Raw genomic sequence first — 16631 nt, forward strand, 5'->3', positions numbered from 1 at the left:
GAAATAAATTAGGATACAATTATGAGTCTTTTACAAACTGTTCAACATTAAACTGTTGGTTACATTAAAACTAATCTTCATCTGGGAGATCACAGGAATATTGTATGTGAATATTTGATCTGTTAACAGTTTGCAGATTTATTGCGAGAAAAGCTTTTGCTATCAAACATTGTTTACTTAATCAACTGAGTCAGTGAAATGAGTCAAGTGTTATGAGTCAAAAAACTTTTATTGTTATTTCAACCATATAAAGCTATGTATGTGGATAACACATCATAACACATCATAAAGGAACAAATCAAATAGACCAATTAATGGAAGATTTGTGAAGACATTTCATGCTTCCTTGTAAAAATATTTGTAGTTTTAATAAAAAAAATAGTAGTTTGTTGTGATACATGGTGTGGCTGCTGTATTTTGTAGTTTATTTTGATACACTGGAAGTTGAGGTATTTGGTATTTTATTTGTATCTTTGCCCAACCCTGATTAGAGGTCACTGAAAATCTGTATTAGGCATTGAACTGAATTGTGCATTCAATTGAGTTGTTTCTTAAGTACAGCTTTTGAGTCATGTTTTCTATTATTTTTAAAATATTATTAAAATGTTGGGGCAAAGATAAAATAACCAGACAAAAAAAATATATATTACGGGTCTTTACAAACCAGGCAATAATCTGATTTCTTTTAATATGGTTCACTAGCTAAGCCGTTGCTAAGTTTTTATATATATTATAGCTTTTATTATAGCTTTAAAATTCCTGCTTTTGACTCCAGTAGACCCCAATTGTGAATGCTGAGACGCTTTTGAGTTTTAGCAGCTTTAAAGACATTTCCTCTGACCTCTCTTAAAAACATAAACGCAGCATAGATTTTTATTGCATGCTAATTTATTATGTTAACAAAATACAAAAATTCCTGAATTTTTAGGACCAAGTCAACATTTATAGGATTCCTATATTTATAGTATTAAGGTTTGTAGTTTAATTCAATCATTTGACTTAAACTATGTCACAAAATGTCAATAACACAAGTGCAAGTGTAAATAATAAATACATTGATTTTAATGCAATATAATTTTTTAAATAATGCATTGATTTTATCTAAAACTTTCATTGATGTTAAGAGAAAAAACCTTGAGAGGAACCAGACTCAAAAGGGATTTTCCCCCATCCTTATCTGGGGCACATGGAATGTCCATTCATTATAGTTTATTGTTGAGGTGTGCAGTTTAGTGATGGGTTCTTGAATGCTAAATTGTTCATGTATATTGCAGACCCAAGTCATTGTAGCAGACTGTACTCATTTATTGTCAAAACTCATCCACATAGTTATTTAAAACAATGACCAATAAGAAAAGTGCAAATAATGTAAAACACAATTACAACACACAATTACAACAGTGATTGTTGTAATTGTGTTTTACATTATTTGCACTTTTCTTGTTGGTCATTGCTTTCAATAACTATGGGGATGAGTTTTGACTTGAACAAGCCCACGGTATTTATTAGACTGTTATAGCACCGGGACAGCAGGTGGCACTACGGCTTTAAATCCAAAATGTTGATGCGGCGAAGAAGAGCACAAAAACAAATATGGCTGCTTCCACGGACAGCTCACACGCTTCAGAGAAACGCGATTTGTGGCGTGTTTGAGGTAAAACGTATACGTATATTTTAAATCCGTATTAAAGCAGACGTGTGTATTAATAGCAGGATGGCTACACAGGGGCAGAAAGCCACGAAAAAGGAGAAAAAGAAACCTCTCCCAGTGAAAACGTGCCTCGGCAACCCGTACGACTTAAAGTGGAAGCCGTTAGAGAAGGGCCAGGCCCGATTCATCCTGAAAACCGTGACCGAGAAACTCAGCTCGCTCGATCTCCGGAAACAGCACGGAAAGGTTTTCCGCAAGTGGCGAAGAAAGCGCAAGGACAAAAAGGAAAACCAGGAATCGATGGACACCGCTGAACCGACACAGAAGTCAGATGAACGATGCTGGACCGATAAGCGCCTGAGGAACGAGCTCGCCATCGGCATCAACGAGGTGACGAAAGGTCTGGAGAGGAACGAGCTCGGCCTGGTGCTCGTGTGCGACTCGGTGAAACCCGCTCACATGACCAGCCATCTCATATCCCTGAGCCAAACCCGCGCGGTACCTGCGTGCCAGGTCCCGGGTTTGAGTGCGGGTCTCGCGGGAGCGCTCGGGCTCGGCAGCGTCCTCGCGCTCGGCTTTAAGCGGCAGAGTGGCACGTTCGCGGACACGGTGGAGGCCCTCGCGGCCAAAACGCCCCCGCTCGCTGTGGCTTGGATGCCTCCAGGGGCCCATGTGTCAGAATCAAAACGGGTTGAAATGTCAGAAGAAACCAAGCAAGAACATGAGGAGGAGAAACTGGGTAGAGGGAGAAAAAGGAGACTGGAGGATTGCCTTGAAGTTCAGGACCCGGTGATTTCACTGCAACCTCTTAAAGTAAAGAAAATTATCCCAAATCCTTTAAAAATCCGTAAAACCAAGCAGAAGAAAGCAAAACAAAAGTGAGCACGTGGACAAACTGCAACAATGCCACCGTATTCCCTTGAAACATCTAATGCATGATGGTCACAATTTCATTTTGCTCACAAAAGTGGTAAAGCAGGTGAAAAGAATTACTGAAATTGGTGCAATTGATTTTTTTTTTTTTTTTTTTTTTACGTGTCTAATAATTAAAGGCACCCCCTAACCAGTCCACCATGCACATCATTACATATGGACATATGGACCACTGGGTAAATCAGTGGAGGGATTGAGTGAATGAGAGTTGTTACAGGTTTCAGATGATTTTTATTTTATTGAAATTTATCCATGCTGGTATTCGTTAATGCATCTTTCATGATCAGATATCTTGGTGGCCACCGTGTTTGACATGGTGCTGGTATACAATTGATCTTTTCAGTTCGTTTCGTAGTTCACACAACCTGCAAATGGAATTTAATAAAAATCTTCAGAGAAAGCTGAGCGTCCTTTTGAATCTACATCAGGTTTTTAAAAAAAACGACCTCGTAAATAAGGTAAGTACTTTGGGTGACGTTCATGAGGGTGGAGAGGAAAAAATCATCATGCTTGGTTCATACAGCAAGCTTCAAGACTGTGCTCACACACATTCACACACACACACACACCTCTGGCAAAAAAAAGCAACCTGGATTTGAGAACAAGCATCTGATTTGTGTCTAATTCTTCAGGATTGTAATTTGGATGTGCTTGAATGGCTTGTAGACACGGATACATTTGTCAAATACAAGAAAAGCAGGAACACTAAGGCGTTTTCTACTGTATATAAAAAAGCTCTTTTTTTGTAAGTTTCTAGAGGCCCATGTAACAGCAATTTGATCAAGTGATGAGCAATTTTTCAGCTGCGTATATTTAAAAGCACAGGGAAAGCTAGAAAGAAAGACAGCGACGTCGTCAAAGAGACGCCAGTGATTGTTTGTCTCGTCTCCTTTGTGCTTGTGTGTGAAAATTCCCAGCAAGGTTTTCTTTGCGACTGACTGATGATGCGTGTAAAACTTAAACACAATTCTAAATATCAGAATTGTTTCGGACTAAAACACTGAATACAGTAAAAAAAAAAAAAAAAAAAAACAACGCTTCACATTCTTCTTGATTTGCACACACTCATGACCTAAACAAAAAAAAAGCACACTAAAGCTTTTAAGCTCTATTAAGAGAACGTGCTTCGAGGAGAAATGGAATAAAAGTGATACATTCTTCACATGTACGCAGCAAAACGAAACCGAGAGCCGGAACCACAGCAGCGTTCAATGGTCAAAACTTTGGATGCGACCCTGCCCTGTTTCTCGGCTCCTCTGTAAACCACAACACGTAATAAATATCGCATATTAACTATACCGCTTCAAATTCTTTTCCACTGATTAGGAACAAAACTAAAAAGTAATCGAGGGTGTTTACACATCAGATGAGAGACATGCGCTTGTCGATCATGTATTTGCAAAAAAAATAAAATAAAAAAAATCCCCAAATTAAATAGAGACATCAAGAGTTGATGCATGCCCTAAGAAAGAATTGTGTGTTTATAGTATGAAGTATTAGTCAGTCTGAAGCTGATGCTTTTCACATTCTGCCATATCTAAAAAGGAAAGAAAAAAAAATCACCGGAGAATCTCTTGTCACAAAAGAAGAGACCTAAGAGAGCTGCATGATGGAACTCATTCACTGAATGGATTTTCTTCATGGTTTTTTTCTGACTGGCGTCCCGTGGACCTGAATGTAGCAGCTGGTTACTGTAGCACGAGGCCAACCTGAAAGAAAGGCGAGAGATGATCGTGAGTGACTTCCCGATGTGCATTAGTCTTTAAGCTTGCACACATTTATGTTACCGACGATATCATGTTGGTTATTGTAGTCAGTATTAGAAATCTGAAAGCATGGGATCAAAGAAAATTCTTTTTTTTTTTTTTATTCATGACATCATAAACCCTGACCTACACGAACACGATTCATTTGAAGTGAGGAAGCGAATAAAATGACGACTGCAGGAAGAAAACATGCTGTATGACAGAGGTCCTCAACCACTGGGCCATGGATCACTTGGTATCAGGCCACATAGCAAGAATAAATACTTCAAATGTTTTATTTTATTTCAATTGTATTGACTTTCATACTTTGTGGTGAGACCTGAGATGTATGGATTAGAGACAGTGGCATTGAGTAAAAGACAGAGCTAAAGATGTTGAGGTTTTTGTTGGGAGTGACGACGATGGACAGGATTAGAAATGAGTTTATTAGAGGGACAGCGCATGTAGGATGTTTTGGAGACAAGGTGAGGGAGGTAAGATTGAGATGGTTTGGACATGTGCAGCGGAGGGACATGGGGTATATCAGTAGGAGAATGCTGAGGATGGAGCCACCAGGAAGGAGGAAAAGAGGAAGACCAAGGAGGAGGTTTATGGATGTGGTGAGGGAAGACATACAGGTAGTTGGTTTGAAAGAGGCAGATGTAGAGGACAGGGGGGTATGGAGCTGGATGATCCGCTGTGGAGACCCCTAATGGGAACAGCCGAAAGTAGAAGGAGAGGAGGAGGATCCACCTAGGCCAATTTCGTGCATTTCCTGTTTCAGTTGCAGTTTTTCTTCTTTGATAAATTCATCTTCCACTGATTCCACACTGTGGTAAGTTATATTTTTATTATAAAAGCAATTAAAATCATATAATATGTATAATAGTAATATAATATGCACTTTATTTTAAGCAACTGGTCCGTGATGCAAAAAAGGTTTAGGATCGTGACTTTGTGTTTTTCAATGCATTAATGGCTATTTTTATGGCATGATCAAGGTAGGTAGAAACAAGGCAGAAATAGACTCTTACAGTATTTAAATAAATCACCAGTAGTTATACCAGATTCTTCAGTTTAATTCTCATAAGAAACAATTGGAATGAAGTTCATCATAATGCTATTATCCTGCAGTGTCTATACCGCAATGCCATATCACTCGGCCTCATACGGATATTACTGCCCTTTATTTATATTTATTCTGCTCACCTTCTCAGGCTCCATGCCAGGACATTTCCAGTTGTAAAGGTAATACTGAAGGTTTCCGTCTCCAATTCCAAACTTGAGCTTTTCCAAGAAAGTCTTATTCTCCATTAAATCCAGAGCATTAAAAACATCAAAGCCTTTCTGTAATGAAAAGAAAAGAAGGGAGCATGAGAACTCTTTCACACATAGATTGATGACCACAGAGTCCAGACCTTAACCACATTGAGAATCTTTGGGATGTGCTGGAGAAGACTTTGCGCAGCTGTCTGACCCGCCCATCATCAATACAAGATCTTGGTGAAAACTTACAGCAACTCTGGACGGGAATAAATGCTGTGACATTGCAGAAGCTTAACGGGAGGATGCCACGGTGAATACGTGCTGTAATCAAAGCTGAAGGCGGTCCAACGAAATATTACTGTATCTTTTTTTGGACAGGCAGTTTTATTAAAAATATAAATAAATAAATATAAAGGGCGAAATTTTAATCTGAAATGCAACACATTTATTCAGATACAAAAAAAAAAAAAAAAAAAAAAAACCTCCAACGAAAATTTTTTGTAATCACTAAATATTTGTTTTACTGATGCGCCAAGTCTCAAATCAAGCACCAAAATCCACCATGAAACATCCGGCAATTCAAACCGTCCGTGTGGAAACAAAAGCAAAAGTTTAGTTTGGTGTCCTCATGATTTCTGTAATTTAGAAGAATATTTTGTCTTCATGCTCCATGTTTAGTATGGTTTCACTAATAAACATACATTTGCATAAAGCATCCATATTTGTCCATGCCCATAATGATTAGAGTATTAAAAGTTTTATTTTAAGTTTGTATTTAGAACAAATACAAAGGTGCGGTTACGTTTTGATTAATAACGAGTTAACTCGACAATCGTGCGATTAATCGCAACTAAATATATAAATTAATTAACACCTAATTTTTATTATTTATTTTACAGTGTGTGTGTGCGTGTGTGTTAGTGAGATACTTGCACAAAGAGCAAAGTCATCATAGTGCTCATGCTCAGGAGGAAGTAAAAGCGGCAGGAAATTATTTTTGTATACTTGTCACACATCTGTATAATCGTATGTTAGATTTCATTTTAACAGGAAACCTGACACACGGGGAAGTTTTAGCTCGAAAGTGCTATCTAGTGGAAATCGTTTTAACATAAGATCTTTTGAGCATGTGAAAAGCTTGGTTATGGAACTGATTTTCAATATTTGCTTCAAATCTGTACTGTGGCATTGAAATCACAGACGTACCAGTTTGGCGAGGATGAGCGCGTCATTCATCAGATCAATCAGCGGTGTTTGTGTGTGCACGTTGTAGAAGGAGTAAGCTGCCTTTAGAGTTTTGTGCAGCGGGTGGTGCATCACTGTAGAAGGCAGCGTGTAGAAACTGATGAAGTCGGTCAGCGTGCCATCAGAACCCTAAACCAGGGAGACAAACAACATTCCATAAAAAATAATATATAACAAAAAAATGCTCAAAAAAGTAAACCGTACCTCCACCACGTAGGTGTCGATTATGTTCTCCTGCGGGAGGAACCAGTGCTGCACCTCCTCCTCCCCCATTACAGGTCGCAGATGGAAAAGGCTTAGGTATTTCTGCAGTAGCGCAGTCACCTGCTGCACATCGGCAGCCGCCATCGGCCTCAACCCAGGAGTGCGAGTGCTCTGTGTCGCAATAAAAAAAACCAAAAGAATTTTTCAAAAACATTTTTTTCTCTCCATCCTTTGAGATTTAATTCTATATTGGCTGATGAAATAGTAGATCTATATGCAGCTCCAAGTCACAGAAGACTTACATCTGATAACCTGTAAAGCTTCATGGTTCTTTGTAGTGTCATGTTTCTGCTAAGGTGAGAAAACTTCACCTCTACAAGTTTCCTCGGGTTTAGAGAACGGTGCCAGTACCTGCAAAAAAGTAAAGACGTTTCTGTGTAGGTTCACATTTAAACGTTAAGCGATTCGTGTACATGTGCCTGTCTTGGTACCTGCATGTGGAAACTGGTTTGGGCAGTACCACCCCTGCAGTGTAAACTGCCTGAAAAATGCCCTCTAGGTTGACCCGGCGTGTGATCTCCCGGATCAGAACTGGAGCTACACGCTTTGAGCGAAGCTTTTTATGCACACACAGGAAGTTGATCTCTACCATCTTCTTTAATCTGGGAAAAAAAGGCAACTTTATCAGTAAAATTTTTTTTTTGCTAATGATTATTAAAATGTAGGTAATGAACGACATGCTATATCATTTTATAAGAGACATTTAAAAGTTAATCTATATTTGCTCCATCACAAGACTCGTATCTCGAAGTTGACAAAATGCAGCTTGGGTAACAGAAAAAAAAAAAAACTTTCTTTCGGCTTCTCCCGTTAGGGGTCGCCACAGCGGACCATCCGCATGTTTGATTTGGCACATTTTTACGCTGGATGCCCTTTCTAACGCAACCCTCCCCAATTTATCCGGGCTTGGGACCGGCACTGAAAGTGGCTGGGGTTGGTTCCCTGACCGGGGATCGAACGCGGGCCGCAGCGGTGAGAGCGCTGCATCTTAACCACTAGACCACCAAAACCTCCACAAAAAAGACACAAACATCTTACAGAAAACTTTACAATTTCAGCTGTTACATGTATTTTCTTATAGACCCTATCACTGCCTATGTCACGATGACGATGACACTTCATATCAAGTAAAGTTAAAGAAACTATTGTCTTTTGTTGATATGGTTTGGTTACTGGTCTAAAGATTTCTCATGCATGCCCACCTAATCAGAAATTGGGGAACAAGTTAATTGATTTCCAATGTAACGCTAACATTTTAGCTTGCTAGCTAACAGCCAGAGACTAAACAAAGTAAACTGTATGTCGTCAGAGGTAACAGTGAACAGACCCATGTTGTGTCAGGTCTGTGAACGAGTATTTTCATTTGCCAACGTTTGCCACTGCTAGTAGCCAACCGAAAGTATTAACATTAGCTTCATACTCTCATGTAGATATACAAATAGATTTTATTGCCTAATAACTGCTACGACCCAAGTGAGTCAGGTGCATTCTGTGTACGGGTCGGCCGATCTGGTTCTGTCCTGGACAGTGAGTGCCCTTACATAGTCAGATAAAATCGGATTCTGACCAGTCGTTGTTTAAAAACAAACTAACTAAACTTAATAGCTAGCGTTAGTGAAGCGGTCAGGGAAATCTTTCTAACCCGACCAAAGCTCTGCCCACACAAAAAACCCGCCACAATGTTTATTAACTAAAAAGGCCTATAGTACGTAATGTAAGACCTGTATTAAATTTAAGTGTAATGTCAAATATTCGATTTTGCCTGTAAATCAGAAATACGAGACGTTTTTAAGGTCAAAAATATGATCTGTAACTGTTTATTTTCAAACTTCATTAATAAGTCAGAGGCTCGCACTCACGTGTCGTAGATGTGAATGTCAGCAGGAATGGCACTGATGAAGCCCACCAGCTTCTTATTAGACGAGACTCTCACACCACAGTGCCACTGAGGCAGCCAGCCAGGTGGGCGAAGGGCCCTACAGGAGGCAGGCGAAGAGAAACAACAGAGACGAACTTTAGCCTAGTCACGTTGGGTACTTTAATAAAATAAGCTCAGACAGCATCATTTCAGCATCATAAAATAAAATAAAATAAAATAAAATATAATAAAATAAAAAATAAAATAAAATAAAATAAAATAAAATAAAATAAGCTCAGACAAATAAGCTCAGACAGCATCATTTCAGCATCATTTCCTCCCTACAGGAGGCAGGCGAAGAGAAACAACAGAGACGAACTTTAGCCTAGTCACGTTGGGTACTTTAATAAAATAAGCTCAGACAGCATCATTTCAAGCCAAAGGTGGCATATCAAGATCACTTGGCTTTGTGATATATTTAAAACATGACCCAGATGGGAAGTAAAACTGGTTACTGGGCTGAACTGTATGAGACAAGTAGCTGAATCAAGCCATAGTGAAATGCAAGGAATTTGACTTGCAAAGAAAGAAGACATTTATTGAACCCAAAATGTACCTTTATTCTTGTATTAGAAAAATAAATGTGTTATTGTATAATATTATTATTTTTTTTTTATATAATATAAAGTTATATTTTGGAAAACTGGAACAGCCGATTCTTTCCGATTCCAAATGGAATTCCACTTGTACTCTTACCATTTGAGAAAGTTAGGAGAATAGTCAAATCTGAACATGTTGTCATCATCCTCTACATAATTCTCATTCAGCAGCGTGTACAGCTCCTTCAACTACAAGAGAACGAGTTAGAGAAAACAAATGAGGAAATGCAGATTGCTAGGAGTTTGAATGAACGTGTACACAAAACATGAACAACAAAAACCAATGAGCAGAAATAAACACACACACACACACACACACACACACACACACACACACACACACACACACACACACACATTTATAGAAGATGCCCTTATCCAGAGCAGCTTACAACTGAGTAGTTGAGAGCAGTGGTAGCTTGGCGGTGCTGAGGTTTGAACTCATGACCTTCTGTTTGAAAGTCTATTGCCTTAACCACTGAGCTACCACCTCCCACACAAAGGTCTTACACACACTCACCACTTCAGCACTGCTGAGATCCAGGGTGTCCCACATAAAACCTTGCGGGAGGGAATATGGCTCCTGTCGAACATTTTCCTTATCCGGCTCGATCGGCCCGTGAGTGGTCACCACCTCGTCTGTGAGCGAACAAAGGAAATTTCACGCTGATTTTAATTTGATTAGATTATAATAAAATACACCCACACAAGCTGTTTATGCATATGAGTCGCATTCAACTCTGAAAAGCTTAGGATATGAAAAGCCCAAGCGTAGTCAGACCTGATGCGATTAAATTACTTCTCTGGAATGTAAAGAAAAATGTAGATTGCTGAGATAATCTAATTCTCATCTGTGACCCCAGGAGGTATAAAAGAAAAGCCTGTGGTCTCTTTGGAAACACTAGATGATCAGAGGAACTGTGCTAAGCTATGAAGAAGTAGAAATGTATATAAAGTCTATATGTTTGATGGACATGACTGTATGAATCCATAGCAGTTCTTTAGTTTTGACTAGAACTTACTGAGCTTAGGGACAGGCTGAGTGTCCCAGAACTGGTACTTGTGCTTGGTGGCCTCGTCGATGTTCTTGGCAGGTCCTTGACATGTAGACAGCAGCTCCATTGCTCTCTGAATGTCCTGCAGCTTTTGCATGGGAATGGCTGGATTCTGATAGAGAACAGGGACGAGGCAGTGAATGATTTCGTTAATCTAATGAGAACTTCATTCAAAATATCGCAAAACACAACATGATTAACGAAATAACAACTAATAAAAAGGGAATAAGTACAACTTTTGAGACCTTTATCTCCTGAGAATCGGACGCAGAATCAGACTTGGTTCCTCCAGAGCTAGGTTTTTCTTTCTTCCTTTTCTGTTTCTTCTTTTTCTTCTTCGCGCCAAAGTCTCCACCAGGACTCCTGCATAAAAGCAGATCCTCTTTAGATCATATATGGAAGTTGTTGTCATTTTTTTTTTTAGCAATGCTGAACTCAAGATTAACGTTTTAATACACAGATAGCAAACAAAGATGGTTTGGCTACCGAGACCTGACAGATGACGGTATTGTAGAAATCATTACTTGGCGTATTGTAGAACATACACAAGGTTTTGTAATCTGCCTGGCAACAGTGAGCAAATAATAACTTCTGCAAATGATTCATAATGCAGCAGCGTGTCTTGTTTTCAATGAGCTCAAGAGAGCCCATGTTACACGGCTCCTCATCTCTTGGCACTGGATACAGTTCATGACATTGGTGCTTGCCTACAGAACAGACACAAGGTCACAATCCTACCTCTGTTTTCTCCTAGGTATCTACATCCCCTCCAAAAGCATGTGATTGGTAAATGAGGGGCAACTCGTGGTGACATCGCATAGGGGCACAAAGTTAGAGATGTTTTCTTTCGCGGTACCCTGTTGGTTGAACAACTTACCAAACTTTCTTCAAGAAACAGCTAAAAACGCATCTAGCAGCCCCTTATTAACCTTGATCCCTTCCTGTCCTAACTTTTACTATTTTGAACGATGATTAAAACCGTGTATATTGCAAAGTAATGGAGAGTGTGTTAGGGAAGTAAAGAAAAGAGTGCAGGAAGGGTGGAGTGGATGGAGAAGAGTATCTGTGAGAGTGAAAGGGAAAGTTTATAGGACTGTGGTGGGACCTGAGATGTTGTATGGTTTAGAGACAGTGGCATTGAGTAAAAGACAGGAGGTGGAGCTGGAGGTAGCAGAGCTGAAGATGTTGAGGTTTTTATTGGGAGTGACGACGATGGACAAGGTTAGAAATTAGTTTATTAGAGGGACAGCCCATGTAGGACGTATTGGTGACAAGGTGAGGGAGGCGAGATTGAGATGGTTTGGACATGTGCAGAGGAGGGACATGAGTTATATTGGTAGAAGAATGCTGAGGATGGAGCCACCAGGAAGGAGGAAAAGAGGAAGGCCAAGGCGGAGGTTTATGGATGTGGTGAAGGAAGACATGCAGGTAGTTGGTGTGAAAGAGGCAGATGTAGAGGACAGAGGGGTATGGAGACGGATGATCCGTTGTGGCGCCCCCTAATGGGAGCAGCCGGGAAAAAGAAGAAGATTGAAACCGTGTATAAAAGGCGCCTCATATTTATTGCCATCATACGATAAATCGCATGTTGTTTTCATTAACTGCAAGTGGCTTTGGACAAGAGCATCTGCCAAACATATAAATGTGAAATGTGGATGCTTTTTCAGTTAACTTGCTATAGTTTCCAATTGAAGGCACAAAAAAATTATACACACTTCCACGTATGTTAAAATAACCAATGACAGGATGGTGTGACGGTGAGGTGGGTACACCTTAAAATCGATTTTCAATAAATGCACAACCTGGTGCTTCTCTTACATTATTTTTCACGTATCAAAGAAAGCACGTGGCTCAACGCTGTCATGCGGCTGTGACGCAAACTAGTTCCACGTATTATTTTAATGTGTTTGGGTATCTCGTTCAAAAGACGTTCCTGTGATGAAAAACTTTATAACACTAACAATTACAAAGAGAGAACACTGGGAAGTCTAGACAGGAAAGTCTAGATCCGCTAAATAAACGTTTACTGAGGAGAAACCAGGGTTAACGAAAGACACACTGATGGAGTAATCCGCCGTCCAAATCCACGTTGAGGAGCTGTTACTATAGCAACGGGCGCATGAATCTAAAGCTTTGCAGCCGGAACTTATTTCAGAGCTGCTGCTGCTTGAGAAAATTGCTCAACGGCTTTCTGACCAATCAGAATCGAGAGATGAGCAGCGCTGTGGTTCAGCCATGGAAGCGTGTGTGATGGGCAACGCTGAGACCAAATGAAGCACGTTAAGAGATTACTTACGTTAGCTAGCTAGCTAGTCAGTCATGTTAGGCTATGCTGTTCTGTGCTATGCACATGGAGCTAAGCTAGTAAACACAGCCAAGAGCTCCATTCAAACGTGGCCCGATGCTGTACCTTAGCATAAGCGGCTACTATCTGATCAAACACCAAATACAAAAAAGCCACACACGGACCCGGATGTACTTCTAATGGACGCTCTGATTTTACTCTTCTCTGCAGTTATATGGTACTTCTGTCCTTTTTTAGATGGATATGCTAATGCTGAGCTGGTGGTGTTAGCCTCCAAAGACGACCATCATGCAGAACAGCGCAAGACAAGTCCCTTCCAGGGGACATTTCAGAAAAACAAAGCTCACCCTTGTGCGTGTTCATTTTCCTCCTCGTTGTCCCCGTCGATGCCGCAGGTGTCCTGGTCGTCCAGCTCCAGGCTCTGCTGGCTGGCCGCAGACTCGCTGTCCTCCGCCATCACGGATGGTGAGAGGAGAAAGGCTCGAACGGGCGAGCGGAGATTTCTGCACGAACAGTGCCGCCTGCTGGCCATTCGCTATTATAAAAACTACGGGCGAGCAGACCTCGGTGTTGTAACAGCGCCGCCTGCTGGACAATCGCAATTCTACGCGGTACATGCGCATTTTAAGTTTAGTGCAGTAAAAGCGCCATCTGCTGGACATTTAGGACTCTTTACAATACGTGCTAGCGGAGATTACTGCAGTAACATCGCCACCTGCTGGACACGCACGATTCTTCACAGTACATTAATGCAGAACATGCACACACTTCTGTTGCTTGCATGTGCACTATCATAGCTTTGTAAATTTGTCATTTATGTCTTGTGCCTTTTTTCCTTGGGCTGCTCCCGTAAGGGGTCGCCACAGCAGATCATCCGTCTTCATACAACCCTGTCCTCTATATCTGCCTCTTTCAAACCAACATATCTTCCCTCGCCAAATCCATAAACTTCCTTGGCCTACCATTTTTTCCTCCGGCCTGGTGGCTCAGTCCTCAGAATTCTCCTACCCATATATACCTCCTGTCCCTCCTCTGAACATGACCACACCATCTTAATCATGCCATCTTGATCATAGAGGTCCCTCTAATAAACTAATTTCTAACCCTGTCAATCCTCTTCACCAACAATGAAAATCGCAGCATCCTCAACTCTATGTCACAGGCCTCTTGGAGGATTTGCATAATAATGATTTCATTATCTGATGTACATATGTTTCCTGTACATACAATAGGACAATAAGCTTCTTATTCTTCTCTTTTAAATTTTTTTTTATTTTTTTATTTCACTTTTCTACTTCTTCATTTGGACAATTAATGTTGAATGACAAGCACGTTTTCCTTTATTTATTATGTAGATGATTGTGTCTTTGGCAAAGTGTCAAATTGAGCTGGATGTTACAGTATGTGAAATATTGTGGTTTGGAACCTGCAACACATACAGTCTGTATTTTCAGTGTTATCTTCAAAGCCACACCCTAAATCAGTGTCTCCTGGCTGGCTCTATATTGTTCTAGTTTTTTCGAGCAGCTAATTAACAGCTTATAAACTCATTTCAGGGCATTTCAGGGACTCTGGGTTACTGCACAACAGGTCAGGGATTCAAGCCCCAGTATTGACATGCTGCCACTCATGTTGCCTTGAGCAAGGCCCTTAACCCTCTGTGCATCATGGGGCACTGCATCAGGTCTGACCCTGTGTTCTGACACTAATGTCGCTGGGATATGTGGAGAAAGTAGTTCACTGTAATGTGCACACCAGTATAAAGCACCTTTTACCTTTGTTTTTTTTTTAAATATTAGACGTTCTCTAGATTTTAACTCAATCTTGTGACCATGTTCATAAGCACTGAGTTGCTTTTTATACACTGCATTCATTTGCTTTACAAAGCAACCCAAATAGCACGACTCAGAAAGTACTCGGTTGCTGCCTGGTACGTTACATATACACACACACACACACACACACACATATATATACACATATACACACACAGACCAAAAGTTTGGACACACCTTCTCATTCAATGAGTTTTCTTTATTTTCATGACTATGAAAATTGTAGATTCATACTGAAGGCATCAAGGGCTATTTGACCAAGAAGGAGAGTGATGGGGAAAACCAGACCAAAAAACTTTTGGTCTGTACTGTATATAGATCATTACTAGTGCTGTTGATGGACAACTCAGGAAAAAAATCAGGCCGTTCCAGGTTCGGCAGAATAATTTAATCCTTTTTTTATTTTTTATTTTTTTATTAAATTGTTATGTACAAAGATGATGCTTTCAGATTACAAACCTTAAGTAGAGAGGAGTCTGGAGAACATTTGTACCTCGAGGCCGAAACCTACTGCAGTGAGATTGTTTTTTAACATTAGGATTGGTGAATAGTTTATATCTAGAATGATGATTCTTCTTCTTTTTCCTGCTCCCATTAGGGGTCGCCACAGCAGATTATCCGTCTCCATACACCCCTCTCCTCTACATCTGCCCCCTCCAAACCAAATATATCTAGAATGGTACAAATCGGTTAATTCTTCTTCTTCTGGCTTCTCCCATTAGGGTTTGCCACAGCGGACCATCCGTCTCCAAAATCAGTTAATAGCTTATGAAAAAAGAAAAGATAAGAAAGATTACTACATTTAGTTCCAATTCAGTCAGCCACTGTGGGCAGACTCACACAAACATTTTGAAAACTATATTTTCCAATGTTTGGTTGAGACTTTGCCCAGTGAAGCTTCACCCACCATCATTTATGATGTGTACGAGATGCAGAAAAGCAAAGTGGTTATCATTAATGATATCTGGCAGTAGTGTGCCAGCTTTTTATTTATTTATTTTTAATGAGTGAATAAAAATTTAACTGGTCAAGCACCAATCAGAGTTGAGCTCTGTTTTGAATTGGTTTTGATTGCAGCTATCTGCTATCTATTAGCATGAACATGCATTTCAGCATCAGTTCAACAGCAAGCAGAACATTTAGAGAGGAATAAATGATGGACGAAACTCCTGAGTCGAACTCACCGCAACACCCGTGGCCTTATTTTCATGATTTTTGTAAAGTAGTTGAAAAGGTTTCGGGCTTATGATGAGTCTTTTTACATAAACTGAGTTGATTAAGCAACAGTCTTGTGACAAAAATGATAATAGGAACATTAGCCATAATAAATCATAGTACTTTGGATACTTAAGACTAGGTCCCCTGGTGGTCTAGTGGTTAAGATGCAGCGCTCCCACCGCTGCGACCCGGGTTCGATTCCCGGTCAGGGAACCATCCCCAGCCACTCTTAGTGCCGGTCCCAAGCCCGGATAAATTGGGGAGGGTTGCGTTAGGAAGGGCATCCAGCGTAAAACATGTGCCAAATCAAACGTGCGGAGGATCCGCTGTGGCGACCCCTAACGGGAGAAGCCGAAAAGAACGTACTTTGGATACTTAAGTACATTTTAAGGCAAATACTTTTGTACTTTTACTCAAGTCAAAGTTTAAAGGGACACTTTTACTGGAGTCATATTTTACTTACTGTTTCTCTTCTTTTACTCAACTACATGGTTTGTGTACTTCGTCCACCACTGATCTCTGGATCATTTTCTGTATCACATTCTGCCACACGATTGGCTGATTGGATAATATGATTGCAGTATGATTGAACCTATT

The 16631-nt window shown here is 40.3% G+C and overlaps 2 protein-coding genes across 2 annotated transcripts; one reads left to right on the forward strand and one right to left on the reverse strand.

The window, feature by feature from the left end:
• Positions 1-1714: 1714 nt before the first annotated feature.
• Positions 1715-2984, forward strand: rpp38 (ribonuclease P/MRP 38 subunit; the record flags this gene model as incomplete). The annotated part of the gene is made up of 1 exon (XM_083529742.1): positions 1715-2984. One exon carries the CDS (start codon positions 1715-1717, stop codon positions 2531-2533), a length of 819 nt encoding a protein of 272 aa, XP_083385868.1. The 3' UTR covers positions 2534-2984.
• On the reverse strand, positions 2796-13507 carry nmt2 (N-myristoyltransferase 2). Its single transcript, XM_083529741.1, has 12 exons — positions 13329-13507; positions 10922-11039; positions 10644-10788; positions 10142-10260; positions 9719-9810; positions 8964-9080; positions 7536-7706; positions 7347-7455; positions 7045-7215; positions 6802-6969; positions 5539-5676; positions 2796-4293 (listed from the first exon to the last, which is right to left on the reverse strand). The coding sequence occupies exons 1-12, from the start codon at positions 13436-13438 to the stop codon at positions 4273-4275; spliced, it is 1479 nt and encodes a 492-aa protein (XP_083385867.1). The 5' UTR covers positions 13439-13507; the 3' UTR covers positions 2796-4272.
• Between the last annotated feature and the right edge of the window lie 3124 nt (positions 13508-16631).

The sequence above is a fragment of the Silurus aristotelis genome (assembly GCF_946808225.1).
Source record: "Silurus aristotelis genome assembly, chromosome: 25".
Lineage (NCBI taxonomy): Eukaryota > Metazoa > Chordata > Actinopteri > Siluriformes > Siluridae > Silurus > Silurus aristotelis.